This window comes from Triturus cristatus, chromosome 7, assembly GCF_964204655.1.
Source record: "Triturus cristatus chromosome 7, aTriCri1.1, whole genome shotgun sequence".
NCBI classification, from domain to species: Eukaryota; Metazoa; Chordata; class Amphibia; order Caudata; family Salamandridae; genus Triturus; species Triturus cristatus.
The window spans coordinates 1,683,285,445-1,683,308,895 of record NC_140590.1 but is presented as its reverse complement, the minus strand read 5'-3'; the positions used below and the strand labels follow the sequence as shown (position 1 = coordinate 1,683,308,895).

Sequence of the window (23,451 nt, the reverse complement as noted above, 5' to 3'; positions counted from 1 at the left end):
TATAAGAGTGGGAGTTGGGCCTCAAGACTTTAGATTATCCTGAACCTGCAAAACTGAACAGAAACTCTGGACCTTCGACATTCGACGAAAGAAGAAGACTGAAGAATCTCCCTTGTAGCCAAGGAGTGGCTACCCTGTGCAAACAGGCACCATCAAGTGACTACCCTTTGCTTTGTGAAACGTTCGACGAGGAACCGATTGCAGAGCCCGACCAGAGCCTTGATTTCCAGACTTCTCCGACCCTCATCCACATCTGCAGCAGAGCTGAGATCCGTGGAGGCGACGAGCGACGTGGGACCGGCTACCTGGGAAAAGTGGCTAGTAACTTACAGCGCAGCTTCTGAGGTACCCTCGAAGTTGTGCACCGGGGATTGAGAAGCCCCAACCCCAAGCACCATCTGCACCGAAGACCAGCCCCCCACACTCCACGAGTCCTGCGTGGGGCCCTTCAGCATTTTCCTGCTTGCCGCGTCTGTCCGGTTGCTTGCCCGCTGGCTAGTGGCCTTTGTGACGACGCTCCCTGAAATCTTCTGCGCTGGTTTGGCTCCTCCAGACTGGCTCCCGCTTCTCTGCAAAGAAGAAGCACCCCAGACCTTCCTGGTCTGCACCAGAAGCAAGTCCTCCGTTCTTCGTGGGTTCCGCTTGCCAAGGCTTGGTGAGTCCTAGTCCAACTTCGACGCCGCCGACAGCAAGAGCCTTCGTGGGACAGCTCGCCTCCTGGTCCTGGTCGTCCTCGACGCTTCCTGGTCCTCCTGGCTGCAGCGACAAGCTTCACCTTCACCTGCAACTCTTCACGACATCGCCTGGTTCCTTCCTGGTTCCACGTGGTCACTGGCTAGTGACCTTGACTCTGTCCCCTCTGCTTGCAGGTTTCTTCTCTTCTTGATCCCAGGCTTGGGATCCACCGGACACTCTCTCCTGACTGCCTGTCAGCATCTTTCTTCAGGCATCCATAGGAGTCGACGACGAAAACGACGCATCTTCACCCCTATGCACCCGCAGCCTGTGGGCTAGGTAACTTGGGTACTCCGGTGCTCATCAGGATAGTGACTATCCTAGTGTCTAGTTTTCAAGTCTCAACTTCCTAGCTACTCCGGAAGTGTCCTAAATCTATCTATTTCTAAACTGTAACATTGCTATTTACTTTTACGCATTACGCGTGAGTGTTTCCACTCTGCACACGAATCCCGTGGGCCTCCCACTTCCTAACTAACGCTAGTGTAGTGTAGCCCCAGCGATTCCCTAGGCCTAGGCCTATTCTATTTCCGTGACAGTGGTTCTTATACCACTTCTTTAGTATATGGTTTGCGTGGCCCCTAGGGCCTAACTGTATTACTTACCTGTGTGACTTACTGTATGCATTAATAAGACTGTGTTGTACTTACCTCTAAACTCATAAAGAGTGCTGAGGGTTTGCTTAGAATAAATACACTTTATTTTATATATATATCTGTTGTGGTGTCCTTTCATTTGGTATTCAAGGGATTATATATGGTATCACAGCTGGCTTCACATGCCATTCAGAGTTTAGCCTAAGACTGCTCTTGTCCATGCTACCACTAGGATAGCTGGTCTATAAGGTTGACTTTACAACCAATCACCATAAGGGTATTTGGACTGATATAAGGTGTACACTATAACTAGTGACATCATACATCAGGCCAACTTCTCACACCGGGTTCTGCCGTTTGGCCTCAAATCGGCACCCCACATTTTTACCAAATGTCTAGCTCCAGTGGCGGCCTACCTACGCCATCACCATCATCAGGTCTTTCCCTATCTAGACGACTGGCTAGTCAAGTCTCCATCTCTTCAGGGCGCGTCCAGGTCTTCAAACGCCTGTCTAACGCTCTTCGATTCACTAGGCCTAACGCTCAATCGAGAGAAGTCCGTCCTTCAGCCGTCTCAGCGCATGAACTTTCTGGGCGCTACTCTGCACACTGTACTACGGAAAGCTTTTCCATCGAAGGAACAGAAGGACAAGCTGCAGGCTTTAGCTCTCAGGATAATGTCCGAAAGGACGCTGTCAGTGCGTCTCTTCAAATCCCTTCTCGGGATGATGTCTTCTTGCATTCTCTTGGTCCCGCATTGTCGTCTCCATATGCGACCCCTTCAAGAAGAACTGTCGGATCAATGGGTACAGTGTACAGGTTCCTTCGACGACGTCATCCAAGTCACACTTGTGATCAGGAAGGCCTTACGATGGTGGGTGTCTCCCCAGAACCTTTCAAAAGGCTTGCCTTTCTTGCTTCCTGCAGCACCCCACATAATCACCACGGATGCTTCCCTGGAGGGCTGGGGAGCCTTCCTTCAGGAGCTTCAGATAAGCGGGAAATGGTCCCCTACAGAGAGGGCACTTCATATCAACCTCCTGGAGCTGTGCGCCGTCTACCTGGCTCTGGTGGCTTTCCTCCCAAGAATCAAGAACTCCATGGTGCTTGTCAGAACAGACAACACAACGACAATGCACTATTTGAACAAGCAGGGAGGAACACGCTCGCTGACACTCTCTTGAGGATCACAAAAAATTTGGAGTTGGCTACTCACTCACAACATCTCTCTGCGAGCAGATTATGTGCCAGGCGTCCACAACGTGTTGGCAGATTCCCTCAGCAGACGGCAGTCAACTTGCCACGAGTGGGAACTGGACCAACAAGTCCTCAACAGCATCTTCGATCAATGGGGCACCCCTTCTCTGGACCTATTCGCCACCCAGATCAACGCCAAATGCCAACACTTTGCAAGCTGGCATCCCCAACAAGGGTCTCTGGGGAATGCCTTTTCGATAGCATGGTGCAACGTCTTTGTGTACGCCTTTCCGCCGTTTCCCCTAATTCCCAGGGTGTTACGGAAGATGAAAGCGGAGCCCTGCACTCTGATATTGATAGCCCCAGCTTGGCCACGTCAGCACTGGTTCACGGAGCTTCACATCCTCTCCCTGGAACCTCCAATCAAACTGCACCCGTTTCCATCTCTGCTAACGCTGCACAATCAACAGGTTCAGCATCCGGATCCAGCGTCTCAAGTTATCTGCATGGCTCCTGAGTACAGAGAATTCCAGGGCTTAGACATTCCTCCGGATTGCAGACAAATCCTAGCTCGAGCGGATAGCACCAACAAGACATATTCACTGAAATGGAAACGATTCTGCATATGGTGCAAAACAAACGGGTTGCACCCTCTTTCTTCAACCCCGGAACAGATTTTACCGTATCTCCTGCATCTCGCAAAATCCGGTCTAGCTCATGCCTCCATCAAAGTACACCTAGCGGCGATATCTCGCTTTCGGAGGTCCTCTACAGGTCCATCTTTGTGGTCTCACAGACTTATCAAACAATTTCTTAAAGGGCTGTTTCGAACTTTTCCTCCAGTGAAGCCTATACCACCGGCTTGGCATCTTAACACAGTTTTGGCTCAGCTGATGAAACACCCGTTTGAGCCAATCCACAGAGCAGATCTTAAGTATGTCTCCTGGAAGCTTGCACTCCTGCTGGCCCTTACCTCGGCAAAACGGGTTGGAGAACTACAGGCGTTCTCAATCCAGGACCCTTTCATTCAGTTCAAACGGGACAGGGTCCTTCTCCGGACGAATCCGAAGTTTATCCCTAAGGTTCCGACTCAGTTCCACCTCAATGAACCTATCATACTACGTTCATTCTTCCCGAATCCACACACAGGGGCAGAAAAGGCTCTTCATTCATTAGATAATAAGCGCTGCCTCAAGTTTTACATTGAAAGGACTAAAACATTTCGGAAGTCTAATCAACTTTTTGTGGCATACAGTAGGCGTAGAAAAGGACTACCGCTCACCAAACAGAGCATTTCCCGCTGGATCTCTTCAGCCATAACCTTCTGTCACCAACAGGCAGGACGTCCACTGCAATCAGCAGTTCGTGCCCATTCTACAAGGGCGATGTCTACTTCCATGGCACTGTTTGCAGGAGTGTCCATGGTGGATATTTGTAGAGCGGCCACATGGAAGACGCCGCATACATTCACCAGGCATTACTGCCTGGACACGGAGATCATGAAGGATGCTGCAGTGGGGCAAGCTGTACTCCGTCATCTATTTCAATAGAGGTGAGCCCTTTCCTTTTTCATCCCACCATCCTGGTCTCTTTACGCACATTTCACACTGTTATGTTGGCATTACCTGGGTTATGGTTCTTTGATACTTTATCTTTCACATGGATATGTTATTATCTAGTGACTGTATATTTACTGTGCCTGCCGAAAAGTGCTTTGTATTGCTTACTATTCTGATTCAGGCATGTGAATCTATGAAAGATACCCTAATACTGGATAAGGAACGCGTTACTTACCTGTAACTGCGGTTATCCAGTATTGGTATCTTTCATAGATTCACATGCAACCCACCCACCTCCCCTGGAAGGGCTCTCTTGGATCTCTCAGTGATACAACTACTTGGCACTGTGCTTACGAAAATCTGAGGGACTAGAGCTCCTTCCAGGAGGGTTCTAGAGGGTGGTGCTAGCTGATTGGCTACTGGCCAAACTTTGGTCCTTTTTACATAAGGACGTGGATAGCTTTCTAAGCTAGGGCCCTTTGGGGTCTGTTACTCTATATGTCTTCTAGACATTGCTTTGGTATTTACCGGTGACTCCCATCCCGACGACTGGGAATGATTCAGGCATGTGAATCTATGAAAGATACCAATACTGGATAACCGCACTTACAGGTAAGTAACGCGTTCCTTCCAGATTATTGGCTGAAGGGAGAGGCAGATAGTTCAAAACACAACTCTACTTCAATCCAATAAATCATGTGTAGTAGATGAGCAGGCATTCAGGCTAACCACTGACTGTGTGCTTGAATTATTTTTATTCACCTTATTTTATCAGGATAGTCTGATAATTTGTCATAGATCTTACTGGACCTACATTAGACTCCCCAGCTTTAGCGTTGTTTATCTCGCCCTCCTACTTTTAAAACGCATGGCCTGGCATCATGGTCCCGGCCTTCCTATAGCTGCTGCCGCCCTCTGTCTCCTAGCTCAACAAGCATTTCAATGCAAAAGGTCTTGGATTTGAAAACGTTTGAGCTATCGGCATTGTAAATGACCATGCCTTTTATTTATGTGTTTTGAAAACCTGCAAGCAGTGCGTAAACATGCACTTTGTACTTATAGTTATGACTAGCAAAGCTGGCAGTAACTGCGCCTCTTTTACTGCCGACCTTGCTTCTCGTAAGTAAGTACAAAGTGCGTGTTTAAGCACCGCTTGCAAGTTTTCAAAACACATTAATAAAAGGCATTGTCATTGTTGTATCCTCTATTTGTTATTATTTCTTAGTGTGTATTCCCGTGGAATATCTTGGTTCCTTGGCAACCGGTTTCTCTCTGGTCATAGTTCTGGAATGTTTACTGACCAGAGACGAGCAGTTGCTGATGAGAGTGGGGACCGGTGTCTTCCAGGGGTTGTTGATGTTACTCAATAAACCAACTTACAATCTCTTTGAATGGAGTCTTCTCTTCCCAAAAGTCATTTACAATGCCAATACCTCAACCTCTCGGCAATGCGAGGCCTATTGCATTGCAAATGCTTGTTTCATTTGAAATGGCCACTAAAGTTCATCAGACATATAATTTACTGACAAAACTATATTGCACACAAGGGATAATGCGTGGAAATTGGGTTTCAGTAAATATTTATCTTATATGCACACAACCAAGTACAGTGCCTTGATTTGTTTTGACCCTACAATTTTTCTTTCCATCACACTTTAGAATTCTAAAAAATGTGCTTCATTTTTGCTTTCCTAACTACTGAATGTCTACAGTTAATTTAGTTATTTACATTTTGTTGTGCGTTGCAAAAAATAACATCCTGCAGCCTTTCCTTTCACACTTATTGTATCCCAGCAAAATTGTCCTCTAATTCACTTTACTTTTCTTTCTCTAACCGCAAAGTGAGAGGAGTTTGTAAGCACCAATCCCCATGTTACAAAAATAAGCACGAATTTGTCAGAAGACATAACCTGACATTTGACCTTGGTCTTTGAAGTGCAGAAAATGTGATGAGAGAAATTCGGATAATAAAGGAAACTCTATTTATTGCTTGGACTTTCTTGACTCACCAAAAATCGACTTGTGACCCATCCCACAGTTTCGGAAACAATGGTGTAGGTTGGAAGAGGTACCCGCGGACTATCTATCCACTTTGCAATTTGGCCCTGTTTAGCAAAATCTTTCCTGATGAAAGCTCATCCACCCATTTACTCATCTGTACAACTAATCACGCGTCGACTATCAACACAGATCACTTATGCACAACCAATCCTTTCAACTATCATAATCAACCATTCACTCATTCGCCATCCCAGTAGCAATTAGCCAAGGCGAGATGAGAGCTGTGAAAGTCGTACATAACCAAGCCATGAGGTGGCGATGTTTTTCCACTTTTCGTTAATCCGCTGCAATGTATGAAAAGCAAAACTAATGTTGAGACGGTATTCGTTTTCAGGTTTCCTATAATATTGTAATGTTAAGTGTCATTATATGCAGGATGTGCCCAATTCTCTATAGCAGGATCTCGCTGCGCTAAGTTGAGGGCTCTATGTAAAAGGTCTTGTGTGTTTTCCTCCTGACCTAGGACAGGCAAACACACCCGTAACGAGTACAGGAAATGCCAACAGGCCCGACCTTGGCAAGAATGGAACGGTTGAAAGCACGTTCAATAAAAGTATAAGACTAAAAGCAAAAAAAAAGTAACGCAGCAGTAGTCGAAAGAATGCACTCACATGCTTTCCAAGAAAACAGGTAAAACAATAACCACACTTGTTTATTGGAAGGCATGCCCTTGTGCTACGTTCGCGGTATATTGAAACTACAAAACAAACACAACAAGCATCGCGGCACCGATGCTTTACTTTTAATGTTAAAAGTAAAGCGCGGGTGACGCGATTATACCAAAAGTAAAGAAAACAGGCGGCACTGAAAGCGATCTCGTCACGATCGCTATTGTCAACAACTAGTGATGCAGAGGAGCGGGGGGAGGGAGCGCGGCAGCGACAGCAAGGCAAACGCGCGCTGCTGCGCGTGCTAGCCACTGTCGGGAATGGGCGTATCAAAGGCGGGACATGCGCCCGCCTTTGCCCAATCGCATGCCTTTTTTTGTAAAAAAAAAAAAAAAACACAGGAAAGCCAATGCTTGACGGCGAAAGCTGATCACACGCACGAGCGTGTGGTCAGCTTTCAAAACCCCATACAAAAGGGCTCTCGCTGCGTACTGCAAAGCAGGCGCGAGCCCTAAAAAGGATACAGACACAGCCAAATCTATTGGAGCCTTGCAGTCTCAAGCTCCCAGACGGTCCTTTTGTCGCTCCTCCTTCAGAAGCACCCACAGAGGCTACTCCTCTGATAGCCCCTCCACTTCTTACAAAGCTCCCACCCAATCCACCTTTACTAGAGGTTACCAAAGAGGTGGTTACAGGGGGAACAACAACAAAGGCAGAGGCAAAAACAACTCCCGCTCTGCCTCTACCTCCACCCCATGACTTCCCTCCACTTCCCCCAGACCATTCCACTCCAGTCGGGGGAAGACTCCACCAATTCCTCCCTACCTAGGCAAACATCACTTCAGGCAGGTGGGTGCAACAGATAATTCAATCAGGCTACTGTCTCGAACTGACCCCCCCCAAAAAAATACCACCCAAACAGCATCCAATGTCACAAGAACAACTGTTACTGCTAAAGCAGGAGGTAATCTCCTTCCTACAAAAAAGTGCAATAAAACCAGTTCCCCTGCACCAACAAAACAAGGGAGTGTACTCCCTCTATTTTCTCATTCCAAAAAAGGACGGCTCTCTAAGGCCTATTCTAGACCTCAGACCCCTGAACCTATACATACACTCGTACCATTTCCACATGCTCACACTTCAGCAGGTCCTTCCTCTGCTTTCACAGGGCGACGTCCTTGCTACCCTAGACCTCAAGGATGCCTATTTCCACATTCCCATTCACAACGCTCACAGAAAATATCTCAGATTCGTAGTGGACAGTCAGCACCATCAATTCAAAGTACTCCCATTCGGAGTCACCACAGCACCAAGAGTGTTTACCAAGTGCCTAGCGGTGGTGGCAGCACACGTAAGAAGACAGCACATACACGTCTTCCCATTTCTAGACGACTGGCTCATAAAAGCCACCTCATACAATCAGTGTGTACAACACACTCGCATCACTATTCAACAACTTCACGAAAGTCCCAGCTGCAACCGTCCCACACGCAACAATACCTCGGTGCCACAATAGCCTCAAGGGTGCCAGCCTATCCCAGTCCCGCCAGGATAGCAAGCATACAAGCTCTTCTCACCAAATTCCAACCGCAACACTCTTCCAGCTCCAGTGTTCATGCAACTCATAGGGATGATGGCCTCTTGCATATTCATAGTGCCTCATGCAAGACTCCAGATGCGTCCTCTCCAAGAGTACTTAGCACGCTAATGGAACCAGGCTCCGGGTCAGCTAACAGATCTGGTGTTGGTAGACGGTTGTACCCATCGCTCTCTGCAGTGGTGGAACACCAAGAACCATTCCAAAGGGTGACCGTTCCTAGAGCCGATTCCTCAAATAGTTATGACAGCGGACGCATCGCTCTCCGACTGGGGAGCTCACCTTCTACATCACACCATGCAGGGCAGGTGGACACCTCAACAAAAGTTACTCCACATCAAACACCTAGAGTTACTAGCCATATTCCTAGCCTTAAAAGCATTTCAAAAACACATGTCAGGCAAAGCTGTCTTAGTTCGCACGGACAACATGACAGCCATGTATTATATACAAAAACAAGGCGGGACGCACTCTCTGCGGCTCTCTCAGCTGGCACAGAGCATATGGAGGTGGGCTATACCTCAGAACATTTTTCTCTTAGCCCAACATGTCTCAGGAGTCCAAAACACAATAGCCGATCTGTTGAGCCGTCAAACACAACAAATCCACGAGTGGGAACTTCATCTGCAAGTTCTTCAACCGTTTTTTCAAATGTGGGGGCAACCACAGATATACCTCTTCGCCACCCAAGAAAACGCCAAATGCCCAAGCTACGCCGCCAGGTATCCTCACCCATTGTCCAAAGGCACTGCGATATGGATGAACTGGTCAGGCAGATTTGCGTACGCTTTTCCGCCTCTCCCACTCATTCCACTAGTGGTGCGCAAACTACAGCAACACTACTTAACGCTCATCCTAGTTGCTCTAACTTGGGCCAGACAACCATGGTACACCACATTGCTGGAACTCTCCGTAGTTCAGCACCAAAAATGACACCTCTCTCCACACCTCTTAACCCATAACCATGGAGAAATCCAACACCCAGACCCAACTCAGCTCAACCTAGCGATCTGGCTCCTGATGTACTACAATTCGGTTACCTTAACCTTTCTCCTGACTGTATGCACGTCATTAAAGAAGCTAGACGACCTATCACTAGAGCATGCTTTGCAGCCAAGTGGAAACGATTCGTAATATACTGTCATAACAACAATACTAATTCCCTAGATGTGTCTATCCAACACATCATAGGCTACTTACTACACCTCCAAAGATGCAACTTAGCCTACACGTCTATCAGACTGCATCTTGCTGCCATAGCAGCATATCTACAAAATAGACAGCATCTATCACTTTTCAGAGTACCTGCCATAAAGGCCTTTATGGAGGGACTCAAAAGAATCATCCCCCCAACCCCCAGAGTACCACCTTCACCTGTGTGGAATTTGAACATCGTTCTCACAAGACCAATGGGGCCTCCATTTGAACCTCTACATAAATGTGAGCTACAATTCTTGACATGGAAAACTGCTTTCCTAGTAGCCATTACTTCTCTACGAAGAGTTAGCGAACTACAAGCTCTAACCATTCAGGAGACCTGCAGATGCATCTTAATAAGGTTGTTCTCTGAACTAATCCTAAATTCCTCCCTAAAGTCATTTCTCCCTTCCACCAACCTGTGGAGCTGCCTGTATTCTTCTCGCAGCCACAAACAGTCGCAGAAAGAGCTCTTCACACCTCAGATGTCAAAAGAGCACTGCTCTACTACATAGAGAGAACACAACCTTTTCGTAAGACCAAACAACTATTCGTGTCACTCGCCACCACACAAGGGCAACCCCATATCAAAATCTAGGATAGCTAGGTGGATTGTCAGATGCATACAAATTTGTTACCACAAAGCAAAACGTACATTATCTGTTCCTCCTAAAGCCCACTCTACACGAAAGATAGGGGCTTCAATGGCATTTTTAGGGAACATTCCCTTAGACGATATCTGCAAAACAGCTACATGGTCTACACCGAACACATTCACATAACACTATTGTGTAGATGTGCAAACTAAACAACAAGCTAGTGTGGGCCAAGCTGTACTCAAAAGACTATTTCAAACTACTGCAACAGATGCTGGTGGTACCCGCTAGGACGGGATACTGCTATACAATCTATGCATAGTGTGTAATCTGCAGCTCATATGCCTCGAACGGAATATGCTACTTACTAGTATGCATCTGTTCTTGGCATGTAGAGCTGCAGATCTACACACGCCCACCCGCCTCCCCTTATCTGTTCCAGTATTATCTTATTTAGATGCAGCATACATGGGCATCTTCCCTGTTTCTTATAAAACTCCATCATTTCCCTGCTGGCGAAAAACAATCTGAGGATGAAGCCGATGCCCATGCGCACTATGATCCAAAGGAGGAGTCACCTACCTTGTGACTTCCAAAGACTTTCCATGACAAAAACAAGTGCAAACATCCGGGCCCAACACCAGATGACGATCTATGCATAGTGTGTAGATCTGCAGCTCTAAATGCCAAGAACAGATGCATACTGGTAAGTAGCATATTCCTTCCCACAGGTCTTGCAGGGGTGAAACAGGCCTTTGTCAGACATCATATCTTAAAATTGAAAAAGCTGATTCCAAGAAGAAACACTGAGCAGAGCTCAAGGAGACTCCCTTCACACACGACATGTGGTGAAAATTTGAGGAACTCAGCCTCTCTTGGGAAGTTTCTACAGGGGGCTAGCTACTGATTGGTTATATCTAAAGTTTGGTCCCTTTCTAAAAAGGGAGATAGGCTATTAAATTCATGCTCTAGTGCCATGATAGCCTATGGAAATTTAACATACTGCTTGATTTTAGTACCGTCGGACTCCCACCTCGACAACCGGAAATGACAGCACAACAATGATCTCAAGCGGAGGCCTCGCTTATCAGTGGTGGAGCACCAACAACCTGTTGCAGGGGTAGCCCTTTCTCGACCCTATTCTGCAGACCACCATTACAACGGATGCTGCCCTCACAGGCTAGGGGAGCACATTTACAGGACCTCACTGTCCAAGGGGGAACTCCTTCACTAGTTCAGTTACCTAGAGCTGGTGGCCAATCAACTAGCGTTGAAGGCCTTCCAGTGCCACATTGCGAGCAAGGTAGTCCTCATTGGGAAAGACAACATGACTGCCATCTACTATATACAAGGCTACACTCACTCTCCCCAACTGTCCGCATTAGCTCAGGCCATTGATGGTGGGCACTCCACCACCGAGTCCATCTACTGATTGATTACCTTCAGGTTGTGGACATCGACCTTGCAGACCACCTCAGCAAGATGCTGCAACAAGTCCACGAGTGGGAACTCCACCTACACGTCCTCCTCCTGTACTTCAGTCAGTGGGGGTCTCCACACGTAACCGTTTTTGTCACTGCAAAAAACGCGAAATGTGCAAGCTTTTACCTCCAGGTACCCACACCCATAGTCCATGGGCAACACATTATGGATGAACTGATCAGGGATATTTACATATGCTTTTTCCGCTGCTCCTACTTTGTGGTTTTGAGGCTTCAGCAGATGTCCCTCATCCTGGTGGCTCCCACCAGGGCCAGTCAGCCTTTGTTCCCCATACTCCTTGAACTCTGTGATTCAGCACGAGAGTCCCACCAACAGGCCAGACCTTCTCTTGCAGAACCATAGAGAAATCCGGAACCCTGACCCCAGGACACCTAATCTTGGGATCTGGTGTCTGGGGTCTTTGAGTTTGCGTGTCTAAACCTTCCTCAGAATGTATGAACATCCTAAAGGAAGCATGTAATCCCACTACTCAGATCTGCTAAGCTGCAAAGTAGAAACTATTTATCCACTGCTGCCTCTTATGCCACATCGTACCTTTGGCAGCTACTGTCCTGGACATTGTCTGCTACTTTCTACATTTACAGATGTTGACTAGCCTATACCTCCATTCGCCTCCACTTTGCGGCAATGGCTGCCTACCTTCAGAATCAAGAGCATATAGCCCTCTTCAGGATCCCGGTCATGAAAGCTTTTCTAAAAGGCCTGAAAAGGGTCACTCCTCTATGGGTTCCTGTAGCCCCTGTATGTAATTTCAACATTGTCTTTACTAGTCTCATAGGTCCTCCTTTTGAGCCCCTCCATTCTAGCCCCCTTCAATTCCTCTCCTGGAAGGTGGCCTTCCTTGTTGCAATAATGACCCTCAGATGGGTCAGTGATCTCCATGCTTAAATGTGTGAAGAACATTTCTTTCAGGTTCACAGAAACTGGACTCTCCTCTGTACTAACCCTAAGTTCCGGTTCAGAAAGTGGTTTCTCCCTTCCACCTTAAACAATCTATAGACTTACCCGTTTTCCGCAACCTGATTCCGTTGCAGAAACGGCCCTCTACACTGGATGTTAAGCGAGTGCTTATGTACTCTGTGGATAGAACAAATCCCCTTTTGTAAGACTCAACAACACTTGGTTGTTGTCTCAAAGTTACCAAAGGGGCAGACTCGTTCCAAATCAGGCGTAGCCAGGTGGATAGTTAAGTTTATTCAAACATGTTATGCAAAAGCCAAGAAATCTTTGCCTAGTCGACCCCTCAGAGCCCACTCCACACGTAATCTGTGGCCTTCTTAGGAAACCTTCTCAAACCACACACTTTCACAAAATACTGTTGTGTGGATGTACTGGCACACCAACAAGCTAATGTTGACCAGACTGTACTCTGTACACTTTTTCAATCCTTTGCAACATCCTCAAGCTAGCCACAGCTTAGGGGAGGACTGCTTTATAGTGTAAGCACAGCATGTGTATGTAAAACCATACATGACTCGAACTGAAAATGTTACTTACCCTGTAAGCATCTGTTCAAAGCATGTAGTGCTGTAGATCCACATGCGCCCACCCTCCTCCCTGGAAGCCTTTTGACGTTGCAGACGTTTCCTTTACTTTTTCTGCATTGTCACCCTTTTTTCTGTATCGCTAAGCTCCATTTCTATTCTCACCCGCCATGTGGAAAACAATCTAACAATGAAGCCGATGCCCATTTCCAGCAATAAGCAGTCACCGTACCTCATGAAGACTTCCTATTTTTTAATTTTTTAAAACAGCTTGCACACATCCAGGCCCAACACTAGATGGCAGGTGTATGCACAGCATGTTGATCTACAGCACTGCATGGCATGAAGCGATGCGTACAGTGTAAGTAACATTTTCTTTTTTTCTTTTTATACTGGTTCCACCTCAAGCCCACTTACAACAGAAAAGCTGTTTGTTGCACATTCTAAAGATGATGATGATGCATGGGGCAGTGTCGAGCACTTATCAGTACCATAGAGCCTTCGGACCCACAACAGAGATACCCATAATGAAACCGCTTTTAAGTTTAGTGAAAATTATGCATTTTTCCAAGCAAACAAGTGATGCTGTATGTATTGAAAACTTGTGAATCCGGAATGTCATCAGGCCGCCTCATTTGTTTTCTTTTTCTTTTTTTTGCCTTACTTAAATTGTCTCCGGTTTCCACATACTTTCTGTCCTGCTGAAATACTGACTCAGTTCACCTGTACATGGCTTTATACACACTGTCTTCAGTCAGCACTGTTCTAGTCGCTAGAGTTGATAGTGCCCACATATTAGGGTGCTGTATCCAGTTGGATACCATAGTCATTCTTACTGCTTGTAGGACTCTTCAATAATATAACCTTTACTCTCATGTCACAGCTTTGAAGTATAGAGGAAGGATGAAACAAATTAACTGCAAAACTCATTGTAGCTTCAAGGATACACTTAACAGACACAGACTAGATGCTGAATTTCCAGCCATTCCGATGTTTACATTTGCAAAAGAAGCTGGGAAATTGGTCTTCATACAAACGCATGCCGCTTGACCAGCCTAAGACCTTAATGTAATTTGGGTTGCGTATCTGCATGATCAGAAAGAGAAGAACACTTAGTAATAATAAAAATGCAGATGGTATTACATAAATCCTCCTTTGGGTCCACACATCGTCGCCAACCTTGTTCGTGATCTTCCCCTAGTCTTGCTTCCTTCTGCTTCTCTGACGTCCTTTCCCTTTGATCAAACTGCTTTCTCTCCTTATCACCTCTCCAATCGCTGCTCGTTTTTGATCTTGCTGTTCTCTTCCTTTAGTCTCATTACTGCCCCGGTTCTGTCTCCACAGGAAACCTACCTGATGAAACATATGCGGAAACATAACGCCCCCGAGCAGCAAACTCCATCACAGGTTGTCCAGCACGTGATGACGTCCCAGGGGGTGCACTACGTTTCTGCTCCTCAGTCATCCTCTGATGGCCCACAGTGCTCATTTGATCTGAACCTCAGCCCCTACAAATCAGAACAGCACAAAGACATCTGCCTGACTGTGACAACCAGCACCATCCAGGTAGAACATCTGGCGAGCTCCTAGACTGTCAGCTTTCCTCCTTCTGCGCTTCATCCCTTGTCCCCAGACTTACACCTTCCTGTCCTCTGTGAAGACTCGGTGGTGAACCTGGTTCACTGGCGACATACAGCAAATCTGCCTTCCAGTTAGTCCACACAAAGTTAAACATTTCGAGCAGATTTCATTGTGTTGGTACGCCATCTTATGCTACAATGCAAATGCCTCGTCTTGTGATAGTGAAGGCCTAGCACGGATGATGCTGTCAGGAGCTACCCTGGTTAAGAGGTGTAGAAGAAGCTGGAGGCATGTAGGGTAATGTCCTCAAATCTCACCTCTCCTCCCTATCACTGCCCCAGCCCATCCTCAGTATCTCTCCAGTGCAGAAAAATGATAAACTCATGACATTGAAGACATGAAACAATAGCTTATGCTGGCATGTATGGTATTTAAAGAACAAGCTGCTTCAAAGACATCACAACAGACCCAGGAAGCATTTTTCTGGCACCGAGGATCAGCACAATGTGTATCATGATGTGGCAATGCTCTCATCCCTCTTTGCTTGGTCTACAGTTGGGTCTGTCTGCCTGTGTCTGTCTGTGCACGTGTGTCTGTCTTGAGGTCATAGCCAAGCCTGAAGGTCAACTCTAGGGTCGTAACCTTTGTGGCCAGTGAACTCGCACCTAACCCTGAAGATGCACAACATAGTGTGTTTTGAGGTGAGAAACTTCATAGGCTACGGACTGGATCTTAGAACATCAACTTTCCTCGGCCACACCGCAATTCACTCCACAAGGTTGGCAGAGGTCAAAACCACAAGTATGAGTGCCACAGCTCAAGATTATGCTGAATAGTACTGGTATATTTGCTCTCAACACTGGGAAGATGGTGCTTGGAATAGCAGGCATTAGTCCAGTTTCCTTCCAGAGAATGACCGATTGAAGTTTGGTCGACTTGGGTTCTATGGGGGGGGGGGGGGGGGGGGGGGGGATATTGTTTTTGTTAAACAAGAAAATTATCCACTTTACAATAAAGACTTAAACAGCATGGCCAACAGAGGAATACTCAAACTTCAGGTTTGTGGCCAAAATTCTTCCGGACAGACAACACCTATGAACCTGGAGTAGAACACCGAGGGGAATTTTGGGATGCACTCACTGCAAGAACATGTTTGTGTTTCAGGTTTTTCCTTTAATATTACCTTGGCCAGCTCACTTGTCGGCTCCCTTTGTTTCATCCTCCTTCATCATAACCGAGTTCCTCAGAACTGGGATATGACTGTCTTCTTGCTGGAGAGGGTAAGAGATCGATAGTGGCACAGCATAAAAAGAAACCTTAGGCGACTCAAGACAATAGGTTCTCTTTCCTGATTACTGCATAGCTTCCTTTGTCTTTTGTCTCTGCTGATGAAATAGTTTTGCACTGTATTTGCTTTGCTTCAATTTCTTTTTGTAACTTTTTATAGGAATATCTTTATTCTGCCGATCAGATTCACATGTTTGTTTCCTGGGCCCTGTTCTTCTGCCAGGTTGCTAACATTAAAGAAAGCTGGTCATGTGTCTCAGCTTTTTGGAGCCTGTGAAACACGAGTTTCATTAATTCTGTGTTCTACCATGCTTGCAAGAACATCCATGGATTTGCCTCTTGGTCCACTCAGGATCTATAAAGATCATATCTTGACCATCTTTGAAGTACCAATACAGTGTCTTATTGGCTTGGAATAGGTTCATCCAATTCCCTCACTCCCTTTGAAGTGTTGTTACCTGAGAGAATTCCTGCAGATTCTCATAACCTCTCTCTGAGGGATATTTGCACAGGAATGTGGTAGTGTGCACAACTTTGATTTCTAGGAGCCTGCCACAATGTTGGAAAGCGTTTACTTCATGCACTGATGGCTAATGTGCCCGTCCCAGCAGTAATGTTTGCTCTGTTTGGTTCCTTGTAGTCCTATTCCCTTCCCTCTCTACCCCATTAGGCCTCTGGACACCAGAAGGATTACGGATCATTGTCATCGCTAGTATCTTGGTCTCCTAGCTTTAGCACCAGTTAAAGGAGTTCTTCCTGAGGTGGGTATTAGTCATAATGCATATGCCTGTTAGAGTGGAGAGCTATAATGAGCATATCTCTTACATGCAGAATCTCATCACTGCCATCTTTAACTCAGTCTACACCTTTATGGCAGCCAACTCTTAATGCTTCTAACAAGACAGATTGGATGGTGATACTAACAAAATGTAGGACTGCCTCTCTTTTGTGCCCCATCCTGCTTTTCTCTCGGCCTCTCATTAATTATATTAAGCTTTTTCACACCGGGGTAGACGATAGTGACATACTTTTGATGACATCCTGTGGTACAGATGTTGCAGGATAACATTCTGCGGACCATGATCTCACCACTTATTGAAGGCTATCAAAGCTTGTCAACTGCTATTCAAAACTAAGAAAATAAGTCCAGGGTCTCCATAAAACAGATTATCTGCAGGACTTACCATCATCCTATGCTATCCGTTGTGGTGGTGTTGCCCTCAGTAGATTCAAATGTTTTTACTATTTACCATTCTTCCTGGTAACACACTTAAATTTGTTTGCTTGAGGTTTATTCCGCCAAGCTCTGCTTCCATCTTTCCTGCAAACTTTACAAGCTCTGTGCACACAGTCCTATGTATGCTGACATTTGTCTAACAGCATGTGAATGCTGATGTATGTCCTGGGGATTCAGAGCACCTAGTCGAGCGTGGCTGATACCTTCAGATTTCACTGAATGGAGTTAGACAGGAAAAGATTAACATTCCATTTGATGGCAAGGTTTATTTTTCAATCACAAAATCTGAGAAATGCTAATGTACTATAAAGTGGATGGTGGCTATGAAACCCTACAGAAATTGTTAGACTAACAGCTCACTGAAATATCTCAGGGATTCTGAACCTCTACAAGGTCTTTAGAGCCTCACTAGCTTTTGTACCACTAATTTCTTTGCCTGGCAGAATTAACACACCAGTGAAAATCAAGTAAATGTTGCAAATGTTCACCGTACCAATCTGACAGTCCCATGCTGGTTGCGGCGGGTAGGGTATTTGAAAAGGCTTCTGGGCCTTACGTGTTGGGCAGGTGAGTTGCAATTCTCCCTTCTCTCTGACCATGGCACAATATCTGGAATCTGTGTATCAGGTAAATCTGCAGTTTCCACTGCTTCCTTTTGTTCTTCCAGACTAGATCTCTTGGTCAACATCAAGAACCTTTTAAAAAATGTTTCTCTTTTCCTTACATAGCCGATGCCATTTATCAAGAAACCGCTGAGTATAGGCAAAAAGAAGGATTTTATCCCTATGGAAGTTATTGTTGGTTTCCTAGTGCTGGTGGATTCATGGGAACCTTTGCCTGTTTTGGTGGTCCACCATGCATGGTTCTAGAAATGGCGTATACAGATGCAGCTTCCGCTGCAATCAAACAGGAAGAGGGCAAAGGGGTGGTCAGTCACTCCAGTTTTGCCATTTATTAGAAGAAATGAGGAAGGAGATCCTATTGGGAGCTTTTGTTATCTTTTTATGTGATGAACAAATTGGAAGATCTTCCTGGTAGACTTTTGCCTCCATCATTTAAATAGACCTTGAATACAGATATGGTTGCATAATTTCCTTGAAGATGTAAATATGTAAGCATCAGAACAGTTTGCCTTCCGATGTAACATGAAATTTGATATATGGGTGTGTAATTGCCCTTTTTAGGGTCTGTTCTCATTCTCCATTTATTTTCATCTTTTAGATTATTCACAAATGTTAAAGGAGATAAGATTGTAAAATGATTCTGGAACCCCTCCAGTCACTCAACTGATTTTCTCTCATTTGTCCTTTCTACCCTCCAGGGGAAGACTACCAGAGGTTTCTCTACCCTACCCTCTTAAGTTTAAGTTGGTTGCTTAGTTCTAGATGAGCGAATCTAAGAAAATGTGATATTCATTGCACAATCTCTTGTGGTCTACAGACTACAGCATCCCAGTAAAGCAGCATGAGAGTCACTGTATGTTTGCTTTCCCACCACACGTCTTCCGTAAACGTGATGTTTAATGGAATCTTTGAGTTTATCTGATCCGGTACAGTTACTTTCATACTTTCTTTTGCACACTGGGTCGGTTCATAACTATCCAAGTGTGACACCTTTTTTTAACTTCCTCCCTGAAAGGCTAAATGTGCCCATGCTTTCGATGCTGCAGCCCTCTGAGAGAGATGCTCAAGTTGGCAATGTGGGGTACTATTTTTTTATAAGCACTATATATTAGATGCCAGATATAGAGCCGATTTTGTTCAGATCATGCTAAAATTTATTGCTGACTCATTTTATTTTTAATTTCTGATCTAGCTATTCTTGCAGGGAGGTTTATATGCTTGATAATATAATCGGCTTAGAGAAAGGTTAGATGGTGCATGGGCATACGTACTGGACGCTTTTTTGTGTACAACACCCACACATCCTTTACCTGTAGACCAACCAGCTGGATAAATACTTGTCTGTTTGTGCCTGCGCGTAATACTTAATCTTTCGTAATATTGTCAAAGAAAAGAATGCTATGCAGAGAGAGTATTGGTACTGACAATGCTCAGGAAGAGTTAAGAATGCACCTATGGCAATCAGTAAATTTCGTTTTATGCTCTACACAAAATACTCTGCAACCCAGCTCTAGAACAACAATAGGGGAAAGGGAATTTAAGGATTAGGAATAAGAGTGTTACTTATGAGTATCCTGCACATGTCTCTAGGTAAGAAATGCATGTGGACCTAAGCTTTGCTGTGGCATCAGTTGCTCTTGGATGGCACAAGACAGGTCCTGCACATTTCTGGTCATATATTTTTGTTGGACTCTCCGAATTGAGGATTGCATTCGGCATTTTTCACCTAAACCTACAAAGATGACTGATTAAATACCCAGGGAATAGAGGGTCAACGTGTTGTCATAACTGCCGGACAAAATGGGTGTCCTGTTTTCAAATGTGAAATGAAATGTTTGTTTACACAGCCTTGAAAATGGGTGTGACACCCTCCCCTCCCTCTCCACCCCATGTATCAGACTTCTCATGATTATATATATGTATATGAAATAGCCTTTTTTCTGGTATAATTGTACCACCCTCCCAAAGCTGGTGAGGGTTCTTGTTTGTTTTATTTTTCATTCATTTCCCCCACCCTAAACGTTTTCCCCCTCATTTGTTCATTTTTTTCCCCCTACTTTCATACGGTTATTTGAAATATATATATTATATATATATGTATATGTTTTGTTTTTTTTAATCATGGAGATGAAAATAACAAAGTTACGAAGTAGTACTAAACTTTGGCATTGTGACATAAATGAAAAAAAAGTATTTGGCTCTTGTGGACAAAACCTCCTGGAGCCCACATCCGTTTTTAGCATATTGTATGGAAATAAATCTTTGAATGATCACATGTACGGGGAATGTGCATGTCGTTTATTCTTGAGGTTTTGTTGATATTTTTGTATATCTGCTTTCGAACGGATCGTTGGCTACCATGGGCCAGTTCATTCAGCTACCATACTGAGATCTGGTGAAACATATCAAAATGTAAGATGTTTTGAACTCCATATGTATTGTTACTACATAATTAGATTTCAGGTTGGAAGTAAATCTTTATATCCCTTAGTATTAAACACTTATCATCCCTGCCAAAGTACTGGGTCCGGGAACAATCTTGCAATACAGCCCTAAAGTTGGATTTTTTTTTTTAATAAAGTCAATGCCTTGCAAAGGGCACATCTTTTCCATCTATTTTTTGTGCGTATAAATAACTTATTAAAATAACACGGTCTATGAATATCACTTTATTTGTTAACAGAGAAAAAAGGAACCTAATGTAACTGGATCGAAGCTGATGCACCTAAGCATTTAGAATCTGCACAACCGCTTTATTGCAGCGAAGAACTTCTAAGACTCCGAATTCAGGACAGAGACTGAAGACTCATTCCATTGGTAGCTCAATTCGGCCAGTGTCAATAGGATGTGAAAAGCTCTTGTTTGCCTGGAGGCATGCAGGTTGTTTGTCAATTGAATTATGATTGAGAAAGGGAACCAATTAATCAGATGTTAAGCTGCACAGATAATTGTGCCTTGCTGAGATACCCATTTTGCAAACAGCCTGAATAGGTGAGGCTTACAACTGTCTTGTAAAGCTGTATGCAGCTGTCATTCAAATTATGACTATGGCAATCTTTTTTGCCAAAGTCCAATTCTTTCACTACTCAGTTTTAAATTTCCCAGGACGATGCTTCTTTTACAAAACAGAGAATTATGTTGACAATGCAGTGGTAGATTCATTTGTTTAATGGGCAAAATCTGCTACATTTGGTACAGATATACCATTAAGTTTGGTAACTGTTCACAATATCTGTACCAGAGGGCTACTTTGGAGATAAATGTGCTACTCCTGAATGCTGCTGCTTCTTTTTTTATTTTTTTTATTGAAAGTTTCTCCTCAGTCAAATGTGCATTTTTATCCTGACTTATTGCTTTGAATTTGTATTGGTTTGCAATGGGTGTTCTTGTTGTCAATGACAGACTCAAGAATAATATTGTATACTCTGGTAATTGATACACTGTTCAAATCAAAAACTGTGTTCAAAATTGTTACTTTTATCGACTGTCCTATATTGTTCTCTGTATAGAATGATGCATGTGCCTTAGTAATCATTTATTTTAAGTAGTAAGTGTAGGAAGCTGGCTCTGTGTATAGTATACCAAAGTAAGGTATAGTGTGCACAGAGTCCAGTGGATCTCCAAAGGCTTAGAGAGGTAAAAGTAGATAATACCTGACTTTATTTGTGGTAGTGTGGGCCAGCAGTAAGGCTTTATCAAAGGGTAGTGTTAAGCATTTATTGTACTAACTCAGGCAAGAAATAATGTCACACACTCAAAGAATGAACTCAGACCAATTTGTTTGTAGTGAAAAATATTTCTTTAGTTGTATTTTATTTTTAGAACCAAGCAGGACTTGGTATTGGTAAATAGAATTGCACTTTTCCAGACAGATTGATCAACAAGCAAGCTGGAATGGAATGACTTTTGTTACAGGTTTGTGCAAAGATAAAAATACAGTTGAAATTACTTTTGGATTACTTTTGATTACTTTTTACAGTACTTTTTAGATTACTTGTTCTACTCTGTGAGATGTGCCTAGATATCACACACTGTGACATTTCCTAGATAAAATGTAGGTAAAACAGTTTTCATAAAACCACAGTTTCTTATGTTTCCATACAAACGCACTCAACACAAGTTTTTCAGAGGAAAACTGTCCATGCAGTCCTTTGGAGCAAAATTAGGTTATCAGTTTGCAGGTAAGTAAATGGGCTTGAGGGTTGAGTCTCTGGGGTCAGAACAAGAGTTCCCCCAGGGTCAAGGATGCACTCCAAAAGTACCCTCAGTGGCACACGGGCGGGTGTAGAGTGCTACCTAGAATGTTACCGTATGGGGCAGTCGGTTGGTGGCTGCTCACGAGCAGGCCACAAGGTTGAGGCAGCTAAGCCCCTATGGTTAAGCTCAGGGCAAAGGGGGTGTTGGACCGAACGTCCTAGAGGTAGCTTGGCTCAGGCAAACAGGCTTTTATCCCAACATAGCATCTCGTGCTTGCATCACACCCAGCTCACAACTCAACGCAACACCACTTAAAAAGGACACTACACCGATTAAAGTTAAAGTTTACTAAAAGTCTTTATCTTGTCTTCACAAACGGGGTTATTCAGGATCACATTTCAGGATAAGAACATTTAATTATATTTAAATAGACAATACTATTCCTTACTTTACTTACGCACAACAATAATATTTTACACCATTTCAAGAAATCATTTAGTCTATACAGTGTTCGTCTGACAGTTGGATTCTCTAACTGCAACACGCTCTGACTCCTATCTTGTCCCTAACAATTAACCTATTACTCTCAGATACTCGCGAGACAATGACCAGGCTGCTGGCCGTTGCTTAGTGACATCTAGACAGTTTCGTTGTAGGTTCTTTTATCACCAAGATTATTCCCTTCCAGATAGGCAGCACACATAAACTCTCACTGTTACCAAGACTCGGGCTGCTGTCTTACACACTATGCGTATAATTACTACTTCTTTGACTTCAGTCACATGTGGTATTAGGACCATGAATAGTCATTTATAACCTGGTCCCTGGTTTCCCCAAAGTCCAATAATCTGGGCTACACGGACATCTTCTGCCTGAAAATGCGGGCTCTGTTGTGCTCTCTAGGCTCTTTCCCCCCACTTTGTCTATACCCAGCTTACTGTTACTTTGGTGTCCTCCTCACACGAAGTTCCTTCGAAACGGGAGACAAGTGTCCACCTCTTCGGGGTAGACTGAGCTCGCTGCACTGATAAGAGGCCCTCAAAGGGGGAAGGTGAAGAACAGAGCACCACCGCCAACCGCCCCCAAGGGCTACCCTGCAAGTGGGGGCTCCTCTCCTGGTGGGAGCCTCGCTGGTGGGGGCCTCGCTCCCACAGCCCACTGGATTCGCTCCTTAGCAGTTTCCTCAGATCAGGGGTTGGCCCAAGTCGCTTCCGCGTCCTCAGTTCCGGGCTTCCGCAGCCGCCAGTAGCAGCGCGGCTTGCGGGGGCGCGGCCTCCTCACACAACTGGCAGCAGCGGGGCGGCGCTACGGCATCTGCCCCGCTCACGTGACTCTAGGCGGCGACCTCAAGGCCAATTCCGCCCCGCACTTCTTTGATGCGAGACTCTCCTCA

At 44.8% G+C, this 23,451-nt stretch overlaps 1 protein-coding gene across 2 annotated transcripts in view; it reads left to right on the top strand.

The window, feature by feature from the left end:
- The window catches only part of ZNF384 (zinc finger protein 384), a 309,260-nt gene extending 292,980 nt beyond the window's left edge, over positions 1-16,280 (top strand). For both annotated transcript variants that reach the window (XM_085619828.1, XM_085619829.1), the window contains one exon: positions 14,478-16,280. In XM_085619828.1, coding sequence (XP_085475954.1) covers positions 14,478-14,723 — 246 coding nt within the window. In that variant the 3' untranslated portion in view covers positions 14,724-16,280. The remainder of the gene's footprint in view (positions 1-14,477) is intronic.
- Positions 16,281-23,451: the final 7,171 nt, after the last annotated feature.